Source organism: Pollachius pollachius (assembly GCF_949987615.1).
Source record: "Pollachius pollachius genome assembly, chromosome: 18".
In the NCBI taxonomy this organism is placed as follows: domain Eukaryota; kingdom Metazoa; phylum Chordata; class Actinopteri; order Gadiformes; family Gadidae; genus Pollachius; species Pollachius pollachius.
This window is the reverse complement of record NC_136951.1, coordinates 15,294,678-15,312,269: the sequence shown is the minus strand read 5'-3', so window position 1 is coordinate 15,312,269 and position 17,592 is coordinate 15,294,678. Positions and strand designations below refer to the sequence as shown.

Sequence of the window (17,592 nt, the reverse complement as noted above, 5' to 3'; positions counted from 1 at the left end):
AGATGGGGTACCTGTTTTGCTTACTTGAAACGTAGGCCTAGTGTACCTGTTATGCTTACTTGAAATGTAGGCCTAGTGCACCTGTTTTGCTTACTTGAAATGAAGGCCTAATGCTCTTTTTGTGTTTATTTGAAATGTAGGCCTGGTGTACCAGTTTTGCTTACTTGAAATGTAGGCCTAATGCACTTTGTGTTTACTTGAAATGCAGGCTTAATGTACCTGTTTTGTTTACTTAAAATGTTAATATGCGTTACTTTGTCTTACTTGTTTTTCATGGTTAAAAGTAAGCTATTTGGAAATTGAAAATAAATACATCTGAAATGATAAGGAAATATGTCGTGTTGATTGTATTTGACAAAAGTAGGCTATTAGGACGAGGTAGGTTAGAGGTTCGGACCTTTCTTGGAAGGAATTTTTAGTAACTGGACCTTGTTCAATTTTAGTTGAAGACCCCTGATCTAGGCGATGCACCTTGTAGTGGCCGCAGGTTTGATTCCCAGTGTGGCATTCCCTCTCTCTATCGTAACCAACTTCCCGGTCGGTCTTCATTCTCCTTACAGGACATGGGCTTTATTCCCAAGTCCAAGTGCATAATTACCAAGATACCCCCAAGATGGCCACTAGTTGAATAAAGACCATGTCCGATTCCATAAACACCACAACAGCCGTGTCTTCACTCTGCAGTTTGCTTTGCCTGTTGGCCTTCCTGGTTCATAAAGAACCTGATAGGACCTACAGGGACCGAAGCGTACCTCAGCAGACTGAAGATAGATGGCTTTAGGCTTTCAAGCATAAACTTTTAACATCTGCGGTCAATGAAGTGCTATTTTATCTGCATCATTGTTTTGAGTTGAGAGGTGAGCGGTGGCAATTGACTTGATTTAAAGATAGAGTGGGATTTCGTCAAAATCCTATTGATTCAAGGGGGGGGAGGTGACAGAAGCCACTGATAAAATCACATCCACACTTCACAGGTGAGACTTTGTATGCATGTTATTCTCAGAGGAGTAAAGCATTGCTGATGGTCCCTTCTACGATGTCTTGGTGGATGTGGGGATTCTATGCATCCTATTTCTATCCCTGTCCCCTGTTCCTCCTGGTATAGGGCAGAGAAAGAGACTTTGATCTAAACGGGGAAGGCCGGGGGGAGGGTGGAGGGGGGGGAATTGACAGCAGGGGGTCAGAGTCAGTACTATGAAGCCCCTCCCCCTCCCGCCGTGGGCCGGTTAAATACTAAAACCTCCAGATCAGCAATCAATATGCTGAGGCAGAAGACCACAGACGTCTGAGAGAGAGAGAGAGAATCCACGATGAATGGTAAGTCGCAGCCTTTGGCTGCTGCTGTTAATTCACATTAAGAAAATAAAAGAATAATGAAATGTGCAAGATTGCATTCATTATATTGTATAGTATGGTTTTTTATATATTATGCAAATCTTTGAACTTGATTTTATCTGCTTTTGAATATTTATTTATAACAACTGAGTAGTATGTTGCAAGCACGCTTAAACGAAGAATGCATTTAGCGATACCTTTTCGTGCCATGATATAGTTGATACTATTATTTAATGAATATATTATATTATTTATTATATTATTTTCAATTATTTTATATTGATGAAACAACCCCTTGAACAACATGACTTGGTGCAGCATTAGTTAGAGCAATACCATTTCGTATCATGATATATCTAATGCCATTATTTATATTTTTTATCATGTTACCAATGGGTAATTGTGTTAGATTGCTTTACATTGATGAAACAGGCCTTGAACAACGTGACTTGGTGCAGCATGAGTTAGAGCAATACATTTTTTTATCATGATATATCTGATGCCATTACTTAATTAATATATTTATTATAATTTGTTGTCTTAGATTGTTTTGTATTGAAACAAGTCTTGAACAGCGTGCCTTGGTACAGCATGAGTTAGGGATTGTTCCGGTTATTCGTTGGACCTGTGTTTGTCAGAATGTTTCTGCTTTATGTAAACATGACGTCCATCGAGCCAATCGGAGCCCAGAGCCGAACCGTACGTCGTGCTGGAGAGTAGCTCAGTGATGTGTGTTCTGCTGTCGCTTCTTTCTGTGTGTGTGTCCGTCTGGGTTAATATTTGTATGGTATATTATGTGTGTGTTGTTTATATTTGTATGGTATGTAATGTGTTTGTGTGTGTTGTTTATATTTGTATGGTATATAATGTGTGGGTATGTGTGTGTTGTTTATATTTGTATGGTATAAAATGTGTGTGTGTGTGTTGTTTATATTTGTATGGTATGTAATGTGTTTGTGTGTGTTGTTTATATTTGTATGGTATATAATGTGTGGGTATGTGTGTGTTGTTTATATTTGTATGGTATAAAATGTGTGTGTGTGTGTTGTTTATATTTGTATGATATGTAATGTGTATCTGTGTGGGTTTATATTTTCATGGTGTGTGTGTTTGTGGTTTGTGTATATTTGTACAGTCTGTCATTTGTTTGGGTGTGTTATTGTCTGTAATTGTCTGTAATGTGTGTACTTTTTTTTAATATTTGTGTGGTGTGTGTGTTATTGTTTGTATTTGTACAGTCTGTAATATATGTGTGTGTGTGTGTGTGTGTGTGTGTGTGTGTCTTTATGTTTTTATTTGTTTGTTTGTGTGTGTTTCTTTATAATTGTACGATGTGTGTGTGTTTGTGTGTGTGTGTAATTGTTTATATTTGTACAGTCTGTAAGGTCTACATGTGTGTTATTGTTTATATTTGTGGGTCTGGAATGTGTTTATGTGTGTGTGTGTGTGTGTGTTATTGTTTGTATTTGTACACTCTGTATTCTGTGTGTTTATATTTTTATGGTGTGTGTGTGTGTGTGGTTTGTTTATATTTGTACGGTCTGTAATTTGTTTGGGTGTTTTATTGTCTGTATTTGTACAGTCTGTAATATATGTGTCTGTGTGTGTTTATGTTTATATTTGTGTGTTTGTGTGTGTTTCTTTATAATTGCATGATGTGTGTGTGTGTGTGTGTAATTGTTTATATTTGTACGGTCTGTAATGTGTTTGTGTGTGTGTGTGTGTGTGTGTGTGTGTGTGTGTGTGTGTGTGTGTGTGTGTGTGTGTGTGCTATTGTTTGTATTTGTACACTCTGTAATCTGTGTGTGTTTATATTTGTTCAGTCTGTAACGTTTGTATGGCGTGTCTGTTATTCGTACAGTCTGTAACGTGTGTGTATTATTGTTTGTTTGTATGGCGTGTGTGTTACTCGAGCAGTGTGCAACGTGTGTGTCTCCCCCAGGTGACGCCTCTAGAGCGGCGCTGTCCAAGGGGCTGGGTGCCGGCGGTCTGCGGGCGGAGGACAAGATGGAGGACAAGAGCGAGGAGAAGATGGAAGAGCGGGGCCAGTGGGGCAACAAGATCGAGTTCGTCCTGTCGGTGGCCGGCTCCATCATCGGCCTGGGCAACATGTGGCGCTTCCCCTACCTCTGCTACAAGAACGGCGGAGGTGAGCCCCCAGAACCCCAGACCTCCAGGTCCATCCACGCTGGAGACAGCTGGTCCCGGGAAGAGGAGCGGACTCTGAACCAAGACTCGTCCGACCGAGACGGGCAGCAGTGAAGGTTCTATCTCTGTAAAGATGGGCTCTAACTGTAGTTCTAGATGAGGCTCTGGTTGTAGTCCTAGAACAGGGTTTCAGTTTACTTCTAGAATAGGCTACATTTTCAGTCATGGAACTGGCTTGAGTTGAAGTTCTAGAACAGGCTCCATGTGTAGTGGCTCTGGTTTAGAGGCTCTGGTTTTGATTCTAGAACAGGCTCTAGTCATAGTTCTAAAACATGCTGTAGTTATAGTTCTAGAACAGGCACTATATGTGGTTCTAGAACAGGCTCTAGTCATAGTTCTAAAACGTGCTCTAGTTATAGTTCTAGAACAGGCACTATATGTGGCTCTAGAACAGGCTCTATTTGTAGTTACAGAACAGTCTATATGTGTAGTTCAAGAACAGGCTTTGGATTAGAGCGGCCGTTCATCGTTGTTGAAGTCTGAAAGGGGCCTTTCAGGAACCACATAATGCGACGCCCCCTACCCCCCACCCCCCCAAGCCCTCTAAAGGACAAAGGGAGAGACGCCCCCAGCACCCCAGGGGAACAGACCTTGAGAAGGAACCCAGAAGAGGGATCCGAGCGTTCAGCTCCCCTTCCTGACACTGTTGTAGTGACTTTCTTTCATGAGTAAACACGCACCCATCCAGGACGGTCTGGTGGTCAGGGTGTTAGATCTCATCTGAATCAATTAGTCGGGTGGCATGTGGCTCAGGAGGTAGAGGGGGTTGGCTGGTAACCGGAAGGTTGCTAGTTTGACTTTGCCCTGACTGCTCCCGACGAGCTGGCTGTCGCCCTGCGTGGTTGACACCGCCGTCGGTGTGTGAATGTGTGTGTGAATGGGTGAATGTTGTGAATGCAATTCACAAAAATTCAAAAAAAAGTGCTTTGAGTGGCCACTGGTTAGAAAAGCGCGGTATAAATGCAGACCATTTACCGTTGAGTCGGACTGGAGCGTCTGCTGAATGACTGAGGAGTAAATAGTGGTTCCCTGAGCTCCATCACTTTGTCTCCTGTCCCGAGTGTTTAATCCATAGTCTTTTTTCTGAGACGTTGTGTGCGGCCGTGCTTGTGTAGCTGCCCTACCCCCTCTTGAGCCTCTACAGGGTGGCCAAGGTCAGGGGTCGCAGGGTCAAGGGGGGGGGGGTCAGACAGCTGTTGTTGCTGGTTCATCGCGGCCCGGAAACAGCTGGTCCCGTGGAGAGGAGTGGACTCTGAACCAAGACTCGTCCGACGGACAGCAGTGAAGGTTCTATCTCTATAAAGATGGACTCTAACTGTAGTTCTAGATGAGGCTCTGGTTGTAGTCCTACCACAGGGTATAGTGGTAGACTAGTTCTAGATTAGGCTATATTTGTAGGTCTAGAACAGGCCAGTGTTGTGGTGCCCTGGTGTCAGTGTCCTGGAACAGGATATATTTGCAGTTCTAGAACTGGCTTGGGTGGAAGTTCTAGAACAGGCTCCATTTTTTGTTCTAGAAAAGGCTCTAGTCATAGTTCCAGAACAGGCACTCTGTGTAGTTCCAGAACATGCTACATGTGTAGTTCTAGAACAGGATCTAGTTTTGAGTCTAGAACATGCTCTAGTTTTGATTTGAGAACAGGCTCTAATCACAGTTCTAAAACAGGCTCCATGTGTAGTTCTAGAATATGTCTTCACATGTTGATGCACCGGGCGTTCAACTTTACTAAGATTCAGAAAACCTTATTGGCTATCAACACTGTGACAGAAAACTATCTTTGGCTCAGATTAAATCATTAAAACACACAGTATCCATATCATCTGAGGAGCAGAGGTGGAAGAGGATGTAAGATAAGATCCTTATGGAGGTCTTTCGGGGGTCTTAGCATACGTTTGTGGTGGAAAGTACAACACTAATGTCTTGGAGAATACAGGATTATTTGATGCATACATTAAGGCTCTTCTCTAGCAGAAGGAGCCCTGAACACAATCTTACAGAGGTTCCAGTGCTGTTAAACGCCCAATAGGAGAGCTTCGTTGAAGATCAATGTTCTCATCGAAAGCCTTATGGCTCTCGGACAAGGAGCTGTATGCACAGGCATGTGCGCACAGGTATAATCAATAGTAAACTATAAGGGTTAGTGATACGGTACGACACGAGACCACCCTACCCATCTAACCTACACCCAGGAGAGGTGGAGCCATCCTCCTCTCTTCAGCTCCATACAGTCTGGAGTCAATCAGCAGTTGAGAAGCTTCCTCGTGACCTCTCAGTTACCCATTAGGAGGGGATCTCTGTGGCTCTGAGTTTACACAGCTATCTGGAGAGAGTCACCCTTTAAGAACTCAACAATTATTAACATTCATATAGCATGTAGGCAATATTATCATCATACTATACTATAGTACCATACTATACTATGCTTGTTTGGTCTTATTAGTTAAGTCCATCGAAACCTAATTGAAAATCAATCAATCAGAGAGATTTGAGAAGTGGGTGTTAATCGCATGAAGAACACAGCTCCTCTCTAATGATCTGTATTTGTAATAATGTAAAACGTTATGACTTAACAGACTCTTCAGTGAATTCAGACACACCTCAAAAGGAGCAGGTAGGAAATAAGGGTGTCTTGGCGCTTTGTATGAACCTTAAAACCTTGTTAAAAGAATACATGCTACAATAAATGATTCTCACTTAGTGAATAGTGGTACTTAATGCTGAAAAGGACTGTGCATTTGTCTGTGCGCTGAACTCCCGGTTAAGTTCGTTAGTGACAGACACAAATTCTGAAAGATTCCAACATCTCGTCAACTTCCCCCCCCCCCCCCCACCTTGACTGAAGCGGTCCACCACTCTGTTGACCTTTGATCAGGGATTCATCCTCAATGTTTGACGGCGACCTCCGACCTCTCTGTTTTCCATTCCTTGCAACAACCCACAACATAAACAGCCCACATGCAAGGACACGTGCAGAACCATGTGTGTCGCGTCCAGTGGTTTAGGAAGCTATCAGTCAGACGAGGCTTTGAGACGCACTGGGACAAAGGATAGACTGCAACTGGAGCGAAGGACAGACTGTAGCTCTGATGAAGGATAAACTGTAGCTCTGATGAAGGACAGACTTTAGCTGTGATAAAGGACAGACTGTAGCTGTGAAAAGACCAGACTGTAGCTGTGATAAAGGACAGACTTTAGCTGTGATAAAGGACAGACTGTAGCTATGATGAAGGACACGCTGTAGCTATGATAAAGACCAGACTGTAGCTGTGATAAAGGAGAGACTAGAGCTGTGATACAGGCAAGACTGTACCTGTGATAAAGGACATACTGTTTCTGTGATAAAGGACAGACTAGCTGTGATACAGGACATACTGTAGCTGGGATAAAGGACAGACTGTAACTCTGATAAAGAACAGACTGAGGCTGTGATAAAGGACAGACTGTAGCTGTGATGAAGGACAGACTGTAGCTGTGATAAAGGACAGACTGTAGCTGTGATAAAGGACAGACTGTGGCAGTGACAAAAATAGACTAACTGTGATACAAGACAAACTGTAACTGTTATTATGAATAGACCAGCTGTGTACAATACAGACCAAGATCAGACAAATAATGATAACAGGCGAATGGTAATTGCAATCTGGTCCTTGGATAAAAAACGCTGAGAATGGACTGTTTAATGTGACATACTGCGACAGCTGTGACTTACTGATACTGTCGATACGGTCCGAAAGGGGAACAGCGTTAACCCCTCTCTCCTCTCTCCTCCCCCCTCTCTCCTATCTCCTCTACTTGCTCCAGGTGCCTTTCTGGTGCCATACCTCATTTTCCTGTTCACCTGCGGCGTTCCCGTGTTCTTCCTGGAGATCGCCCTGGGCCAGTACACCAGCCAGGGGGGCATCACCTGCTGGAGGAAGATCAGCCCCCTGTTCGAAGGTAGGAGCTTGGAGCTAGGAGGGAGGAGGTAGGAGGGAGGAGATAGGAGAGAAGATACAGAGGGGGCAGAAAGATCGGCCCTCTATTCAAAAATAGGAGATAGGAAGTAGGTTATAGGAGGTAAGAGACAGAAGATAGGAACTAGCAATCAGGAGGCAGGAAAGAGGGAAAAGACTGTTGATTTATATATTTAAACACTTTGATCAAAACATGTTGTTAACCTATCAATAACAATGTATATTGATCTGATAACTTAACATTAATGCATTCAATATTTATAATGTGTTAATATGAATGAATACTGGTAGTGAATGAATAATAATGAATATTGATCAGATAACTTAAAGATAATATTGAATATTGATAACATGTTAATATGAAAGAATACTGGTAGTGAATGCATAATAATGAACATTTCTCCTTAAAAGTATTAACGACAGCATTAAACGTCTCTGTGGTCAGGCCTGGGCTACGGAACCCAGGTGATCGTGGCCCTGCTGAACTTCTACTACATCATCGTGCTGGCCTGGGGCATATTCTACCTGTCCTACTCCTTCTCCTGGGACCTGGCCTGGTCCACCTGCAACAACACCTGGAACACAGGTAGCCATGGCAACGCAGAAGGACGCAGGGAGAGATGGGCGGATGGACCGACGATGGAGAGGGATAGGCAAATGGGGAGGGAGATGGATGGATAGACAGATGAAACGATACGTGGCATCCACACGGACGCGCACACCACACACATACACAAACACACACACACCATATACTAAGCATCTTACTAAGAAATAATAGGTTGCATAGAGAAAAGTCCTGATGTTAACAAAGCACCTGACAAATAGATAGACCAACAGAGAGATAGACAGACAGACAAATAGACAGAAAGACAGACAGAGTAACAGACAGACATATAGGGTCAAAGGGAGACAGGCAGTAAGAAGGTGTCTCTGCTCCTCAGTGAATTGTGTGGAGTTCCAGAGAAGGAACGACCTCATCAACACCACCGTCGACCCCAATGCCACCTCGCCCGTTCTCGAGTTCTGGGAGTGAGTAATTCATCCACACCTCCTCCTCTACCTCCTCCTCCTCCTCTACCTCCTCCTCCCCCTCCTCCATCCAGGCGGAGAGGGCTGAGGATCTCCCCACCTCCTCCTCCTCCTCCTCCTCCTCCTCTACCTCCTCCTCCTCCTCTAACAGCTCCTCCTCCTCCTCCTCCTCTACCTCCTCCTTCTCCTTTAACAGCTCCTCCTCCCCCTCCTTCTTCCAGACGCAGAGTGCTGAGGATCTCCCCGGGTATCGAGCAGATGGGCTCTCTGAACTGGGACCTTGCCCTCTGCCTCTTCATCGCCTGGATCATGTGCTACTTCTGCATCTGGAAGGGCGTCAAGTCCACAGGGAAGGTGGGTATTCCCTCTGACCCCGCCCAGACCCCGCCCAGACTCCCCCCAGGCCCCGCCCAGACTCCGCCCAGACTCTGTCCTGACTCCGCCCAGACTCCGCCCTGACACCGCCCCTGAAGCAGAACCTGACCACCGTGACTCAAACTACACTCCCCATCATCACACTCACATCATGTGATGATCTCATTGTCTGTGTGTGTGTGCCTGTGTGTGTCTGCATGTGTGTGTGTGTGTGTGTCTGTGTGTGCGTATGTGTGTCTGCGTCTGTGTGCTGCGTGCGTGTGTGTATGTGTGCTTGTGTGTGTGTGTAGGTAGTGTACTTCACCCCCACCTTGCCCCCACCTCATGTTGATCGTGTTGCTGATGCGAGGTCTGACTTTTGTGTGTGCCTGCGTGTGTGCGTGCACAGGTAGTGTACTTCACCGCCACTTTCCCCTACATCATGCTGATCGTGTTGCTGATCCGAGGTCTGACGCTGCCCGGCGCCGCCATCGGGATCAAGTTCTACCTCTACCCGGACCTGGGCCGGCTGGCGGACCCTCAGGTACGCCCCGCACGCACGGGCGTACCTGTGCGTGCACACAAACACACACACACACACACACACATACGCACACGCACACGCACACACGCACACGCACACACAGGCACATGCACACACACACAGGCACATGCACATGCACACAAGTACTGGCTTCTCCAGGATTAAGGTTGTGCGTTGATAAATTAAACACTCCTGTTAATCTTTCAAAGTGATTAAAACATGGACCCAGGCGGATGTCGGGCTGCCCGTCCTGTGGCTCAGTGAACTCAGCCACCCGCTCATTCCAATAGCTGACAGTATACCACGATGATCAGCATCACGAGACTCTGTTACAACAGGCGTTATGATGGAGGTCATGAAACACACACACACACAGCTTTCCCAAGTGTTAATCAGTGTTGTAGCTGAAATGTGTTAGACATGTACACTACGTCTCATTGTTTTCAATATCAATATCAGACACCTAGCCCAGGGATGGGGTAGGTGTAACAGTTACCCTGTTACTGTTACGCCTACACGACACCTTTAAAGTAACAGGGTTAGAGATGAATACCTTATGGACGAACACACAGCCAATCAGGGAAGCATGTTAAAATAAGTGGCGTGTGATGTGTTGTTATTGACGTTCTGTTGTTAAAAATACTCTTGTTTACTGATTTTGATTGTGTTTGTAATGTATTGTGTTTGTGTTGTAATGTTTGTGTTTGTAATGCCTTTGTTTGTAGGTGTGGATGGACGCCGGTACCCAGATCTTCTTCTCCTACGCCATCTGTCTGGGTTCTCTGACGGCTCTCGGAAGCTACAACAAGTACAACAACAACTGCTACAAGTACGTCCAGTTCCAGCACAAGACGTAACTGTTCAATATTAAAGACTATAATACAGTAAAGGTACCGTCTCCCTTTATCTGTTAACGTTAGTGCAGCAACAAGCAAAGGTGGCTGTGCTCTGATTGGTTCAGAGCAGTGCAAAATGATTGGTAAATCATCAGATCAGGCAAACAATCCTGCAGGGAGAAGACAAAGGCGTAAACGGGAAGGATCAGAAAACCAGGAACCGTAAAATATCGCTAGGAAAATGCTGGGACGCTTGATGCAAAGAACAAAGACGAACTGGCACAGAGGAAGGGAAAAAACCGCTGACAAAATACACTTTTGGAGGGGAATGTTAATTAGGGACAGGTGAAAACAATTAAGGTGAGTGAGGGCAATCAGGGAAACATAAGGACAGGGAGTGAAATAATCAACGAAGGGGGACGAGATGTGACACATGTAATCCAAGGTCTCATCTAATCTTTGACATACTCTGATGTGTGCTGTGCTTCCTGTTTCCAGGGACTGCCTGTACTTGTGCTTCCTGAACAGCGCGACCAGCTTCATCGCCGGCTTCGCCATCTTCTCCATCCTGGGCTTCATGGCCTACGAGCAGAACTTAGACATCTCCGAAGTGGCGGCTTCCGGTGAGCCCCTGTCCCCACAGGAAGTAGCATGGACTGAGACTTGTGCTGGGACTGGTGCGACGTTAGAGCAGGAAGTAGCGTGAGCCGACAGGAAGTAGTGCGAACAGACGCAACGTTAAAGCAGAAAGTAGCGTGATGAAGAGTCAAGTCATAGCACTTCCTCGCTTCCAAAATCGTACTATTCCGCAGCACGCTAGAGAAGCAGCTCATAGCATCCACCGATGAGGCTCGGACCGAGGACATAATGTTGAACCTTCACCCCTCTGCAAACCTAGCCCCGAAACCGAGACACCAGAGGAGGAAAACAAAGCTTAATCACATCAGACAAAAGCAGAGAGAGGCAGGCGGAACGGGTCAAGTCGCTCACATTTCCATTTCCATTTTACATTTAGGGCATTGAGCAGACACTTTTATCCAAAGCGACTTACAATAAGTACATTTGTCAGAAGAAAGAAGTCGGTACAGTAAGGATTTTCATAGAACCAAGAACCAAGCACCAACAATCGTTAGGTTAACCCATTCCCCGTATACAACACAGATAGCTGGGATAAGATGCTAAGCTCAAACGACTCGTCTGATCAGAACCAGACGAGATAAAGTCACGCTGTATTCCGGGGTCTTCCTTGACGATGCATTCATGCTTTCCCTGTGTTTTCCTCACCCCCTTTATGAACGGATGAACGGCGGTCTGGGATCAGGTCCCGGTCTGGCCTTCATCGCGTACCCCCGAGCCGTGTCCATGATGCCCTTCTCTCCCGTCTGGGCCTCCCTCTTCTTCATCATGATCGTCTTCCTCGGCCTTGACAGCCAGGTACATGCCTACACACACACACACACACACATGCACACCTGATTACCATGGAGACAGCCTTGAGCAAGAACACTCCCGTTGACCATAACGGGATAGGAAAGAGAGTGCAGTGCCCCCCTTAGGAAAAAGCTGGCCCCCACCTCCCTGCTCGCTCCCTAGTGGAGTTCAAAGTAATTGTTCTAATTTGAATGTTGTTTATTAGATGTGTTAATTGCTATTTCTCTCTTTGTGTGTCAGACGTCCATCGAGGCATTCTTAACATCTTTATCCTTTATCTAGTTTCTGTTTTATCATATATTATATCTTCTTCTCGCTGGGTAGTTTGTGGGAGAGTTTGGCGACCGCCATCGTTGACATGATTAATATTTATATCTCTGTAATTTCCGTTTTGAACCAGTTTGTGTGCGTGGAGAGCCTGGTGACGGCCATCGTGGACATGTACCCCAGCGTGTTCCGGAGGAAGAACCGACGAGAGCTCTTCCTGTTGGCCGTGGCCTTTGTCTCCTTCCTGGTCGGATTGATCATGCTCACGGAGGTACACACTGCTACACACTCTCATAGACACTGACACGCTACTACACACTATAATACACACTGCTACACAGTCTAATAGACACTGAAACACTACTACACACTATAATACACACTGCTACACACTCTCATAGACACTGACACGCTACTACACACTATAATACACACTGCTACACACTCATACGTAGGCACTAACAAACTACTTCACACTATAATACACACTGCTACACACTATTAAAGACACTAACACACACTCTAATAGATACTAACGCACTGCTACATATTATACTACACTCTAATAGACACTGGCACACTACTACACACTATAATACACACTGCTACACACTCTAAAAGACACTGAAACACTACTTCACACTAATATACGCACTGCTACACACTATAATAGACACTAACACACCATTACACATTATAATACACACTACTAGACTTCATTCTGCTACACTGCATTCTGGCATCAGGGACAGTGGTACTGGGATGGCACTGATACTGGGATCAGGGACAGTGATACTGGGAACAGGGACAGTGATACTGGGAACAGGGACAGTGATACTGGGAACAGGGACAGTGATACTAGGATCAGGGAGAGTGATACTGGGAACAGGGACAGTGATACTGGGATCAGGGACAGTGATACTGGGAACAGGGACAGTGATACTGGGAACAGGGACAGTGATACTGGGATCAGGGACAGTGATACTGGGATCAGGGACAGTGATACTGGGATCAGGGACAGTGATACTGGGCTCATACTGGGATGGTGGACGACTGTTCTTGACTCAGTTTTGAAGCCAACACTGGCACCACTCGCAAGAAGTTGCAGCAGCTGTAACACAGAACGAGAGGATTTGGGGTCAATGTTATGATGTCTGTTTTGCATTTAAAAGGCTTTCATTTAATCTGCCGCCTGGTTCTGGTCAGATCGTTGGGGCTGGACAGAACCCATTTAAGGACATTTTGAATGTGCTCAGAAAGGTCCATGCTGGGCTGTCAGCAGGTCCCCCCCCCCCGCCCCCGGGACGGGGGCTTCAAAGGGCCATAAAGGAACACTTAGAACCGGTCTTACAGACAAAGCTCATGCTGGGATCCTCGTCTTGTCTTCTTGGGTGCTGTGTTATGTGCTGAATGTGTCAAATTTCTCCTTGGGGACAGGGGTGAATTTTGAACTTGGACACTAATGGAACACACTGTACTACACACTATAATAAACAATGCTTCCCACTATAATTAGACTCATAGACACTCTAATACACGTTGTAACATGTTGCGTTACCCGTGTGTGTCCACCAGGGGGGGATGTACGTGTTCCAGCTCTTCGACTACTACGCTGCCAGCGGCATGTGTCTCCTCTTCATGGCCATCTTCGAGACGGTCTGCATCGCCTGGGTCTACGGTGAGGCCAAGATAACCAATGCTTAACAATGAGGCTAGGTTCAACCACTAGTTAATGCAGTCATAAGCATTATGATATAGCATTTAGCATAGGGCTAAGGCCCTGGGTTAGTGGGTAATGACAAGAGTTAGGGTTAACCCTAATCCTATTCAATAATTGATACATTTATACCTCTGTTAACATGAGCAAAATTTAAAACATGAACACCATTGTTACATGATTACTAGATCATTAATTAAATTTTCATTAACTGTTAATGTTTACTACTGCATTCACTAATGATAAATCATGGTTAATTAATGTTTATTTATGAACCCTTGTTGAAAGCTGGTACCAATTTAACTTATAACTAGGCTTTAGATTAAACTATCTAAGCTCCAAACGAAACTCGCAACTGAATCAAAACAAAAACTAAACACTGAAGAAATGCGTTGCTCACATGGTTCAGTGAATCTACCCCTTACTAGTTACAATGTAGTCATTTCAGACACTCTCACACACACACACACACACACACACACACACACACACACACACACACACACACAGGCGGGAAGTGGATGTTTTTGCGTCGTCATGACCGCTCAGTTGTGAGGTTGTGTTGTTGCAGGTGCGGACCGTTTCTATGACAACATCGAGGACATGATCGGCTACAGGCCGGGTCCCTACATCAAGTACTGCTGGAAGTTCTTCACCCCTGCCACCTGCATCGTGAGCATAAACAAACCAGCAGACTCCTGCCCTCTGCTGTCCCCTGAACTCTTCTCTCCTTCTCTGTCCTCTCCTCACCTCTCTCCTCTTTTTTTCTTGTCTCTGTTCCTCTTCACTCCACCCCCCTCTCCTCTCCTTTATTCTCAACTCCTCACCTCGGCTGTCGTCTGCTCGCCTCCAAGTTTTCCTCATCTCTCCTCCCCTCCTCTGTCCTCCTCTAAATTCTCTTTTCCTCTGCTCTCCTCTACGTTCTTCTCTCCTTTCTTCTGCTCGCCTCCTCCCCTCCCCTCTGCTCTCCTTCCCTCTCCTCTGATCTTCTCTCCTTTCTTCTCACCTTTCCTCTGCTCTCCTCTACGTTCTTCTCTCCTTTCCACTGGTTTCTCTCATCACCACTGCTCTCTTTCTTTCCTAGTTCTCTTTCATCTGTTTTCGATTCTTCACGTCTCTCTCCTCCTATATCTTCTCGCTTCCTCTATCCTCTTCTCCCTTCTCTCCTTTCCCCTCCCCCCCTGTGCCATCCCTTCTCCTCCTCTTCTCTCAGTGTTACATAATAGTGTGTTCTTCTGTCATTTCCAGGGCACCTTTTTGTTCTCCATCATCAAGTACACCCCTCTGAGGTACAACAACGTGTATGTGTACCCCTGGTGGGGCTACTTCCTGGGCTGGCTGCTGGCTCTCGCCTCCATCGTCTGCATCCCACTCTGGATGGTCTACAAGATCAGCACCACCAAGGGAACAATGAGAGAGGTAAACACTCGGCTGGAAAGGCCAACTTGTACTACTGCCTTGAATAGCCGTAGTGCTCGCAGCCACGGTTCCGTCTGTCGACCAAAAGTCACAAAAAGCTCCGTAATTCAGGGACGTCCGCATGGTGATCTGCACAATGTGAGGACCATGTGTTGAACAAATCGACATTTATGCAAACCTCCTTAACGACTATCATAAAGGAACTGGGAAATGTATGAAGAGAGGGGGGGGGGGGGCTGAGTCCAGGCCAAACAACAAAGTAGTACATTTTAAAGTTATGTCACATTAATAAAATATTTCCAATAGATCCATAAATGTTCATTCTGATTCAGTATGATGGCTTTAGCAGTACTCCCTTGGCAAACACACACCTAGGTGGCTATACTGGGCTCCTCCGACTCCAAGACAAAGTTGAATGCTGCTATAACCGGCTTATTGTAGAATCCGAGCACTATGACACACAGAATAGCTGATCCAAAGCATTCTTGAGGGTGTTGGGTGATGACTTGTTGAACCTGTTGCGCATCGATTGCACAACCAATCCCAGGTGTGCAGCCTCAACACACACTCCACAGTGACACACGTTGAATACAGCCAACGATGAAACAGACTATATGGATGAACCTGAGAAAAAAACAACTTTGCTCCAAAGTTAAAGCTGATCTATGTCTATAGTACAAATTAGAGCTACAGTACTTCATAAAATGTATCATAATGGCAACACCCTCAAAATGTTGTTCAGTAAAAAGGGTGTTACAAATCCAAAGATAAACATATCAATTAAACTCTTAGCCAACGGTCAGATACATCAGTTAACCCGGGCCCGGTGATGGTCTCTTTCCTTCCTCAGAGAATCCAGTTCCTGGTGACTCCGGCGGACGACCTGCCCAAGACAAAGCGCGAGCAGCAGGACCTCCTCGCCATCTTCGCCCCCGACGACGAGGGCGGCACCGTCAACAAACGCGGCTACCTCCCCGTGGCGGAGGACGACACAGCCATTTAGACCCCCGCACCACCAGCAACGTCTCTCCAAACGACTAAGGGGTCTGTCTGACCGGCGGTCTGCAGTGTGCCCTCTCTCTACCGCGGAGGACGTTCCGTCGAGGAAGAGGTAGCACGCAGCCTCGTTTGTGGTTCGGAGGGGTTATGGAGTTATCGGACAGAAAACCTTCATAAGGACATCATGGCTCGCTTAAATCCTGTGTTAACTCTGCAGGGACGTGATGTAAAGAAACACTTTGCTCTGTAAACGTCTAAACTTACGTGTCAATATTAACTTCTCAGGCAAGGTGACTTCATTATTATCATTATTTCAACACTATCCATTGTTGCGATAGTTGTCAATCTAACATGAAAGAGCCGAATTGCAAGTGTTTGATTTATAAGTCACTGATTATTTCGTTTAACTGTGATGTTAAAGCTAATAGTAACAGTAAGACTAAATGTCATGCAGTGATTTATTGAGAGATACCAGTTCATATTTCACGAATGCTGTAAATCTGTAAAAAATATTGTCATGTTCAACAGATTGTATTGTACTTGAGGATTTGTTGTAAAATATGTCAAACCACTATGTATTCTTGATATGCCTGTCAAGGACAAATACACTCGATATTTTATTATACACTATTGTAATGCATGAAAAACTAACATGATGTACAAGCTTTTTTTCTAAGATAGTATGATTGCGCAAAGTATTGTAAATCATATTTCCTGTTGTGAATAAACAATATTATCCTAAAAATCTCTTATCTTAATCCTAATCATTTAATGTTAGTAATCATTAAGATACAGATTAGGGGGAAATTGTGTTGCAATTGATGTGCTCCGATATATAGAAAATGTGATCTGACAAGTAACATTCGTAAAGGGTTTAAAAATAACGGACACATTGGGGCCTTGTAGAAACCCCAGAGAATTTGTATTTATCATTTTACAACTTACGAAACGTATCTTAAAAAACAATTGACTAAAACCGATGTTTGATCAAAATTAAGACAGGAATTTTCAACCAAACAAAACCGCTTTAGACTGAAAAGGGGTACCCTAACCTATCCCAGAACCAATTAATTTGATTGACAGCCAAACCCTACTTCATTTGTAAAAAATAATAATAATAAAGCCAAACTTAATAACAATAACAATTATTGTAGTGAGAATGGTTAGACTATTGATTGTTGGATGATTGAATCATTACATATTTAAATAGGTTTGATAATTGCATCTCAGGTTGGTTGGTGAAAGCATATTGTGTATCATGCGGTATCATGCATTGTCAGGCAGGGCTATGTGTGTGAGAGAGGTCTAATGATAGTGATGGGCATAATGTAAAATATATTCTTTTACCTAATTAACTAATCAATATGTTGTTTTGCCACGGCTCCCATGCAAACTCTGTGGCACTTTTAAACGCTTCATCATGCAATAGAAGAGGCTGCAGTTTTAGGACCAATGTTTTTTTTATAGATTGAAATACTACTTTCTATTCAAGTTAAT

At 44.7% G+C, this 17,592-nt stretch overlaps 1 protein-coding gene across 1 annotated transcript; it reads left to right on the top strand.

Moving 5' to 3' along the window:
- Positions 1-3,282: 3,282 nt before the first annotated feature.
- LOC307089397 (sodium- and chloride-dependent GABA transporter 2-like) lies at positions 3,283-16,099 on the top strand (the record flags this gene model as incomplete). The annotated part of the gene is made up of 14 exons (XM_079755659.1): positions 3,283-3,484; positions 7,345-7,479; positions 7,942-8,082; positions 8,441-8,528; positions 8,750-8,882; positions 9,292-9,426; positions 10,152-10,255; positions 10,761-10,885; positions 11,584-11,696; positions 12,094-12,231; positions 13,536-13,638; positions 14,249-14,349; positions 14,926-15,096; positions 15,947-16,099. The coding sequence occupies exons 1-14, from the start codon at positions 3,343-3,345 to the stop codon at positions 16,097-16,099; spliced, it is 1,782 nt and encodes a 593-aa protein (XP_079611785.1). The 5' UTR covers positions 3,283-3,342.
- Between the last annotated feature and the right edge of the window lie 1,493 nt (positions 16,100-17,592).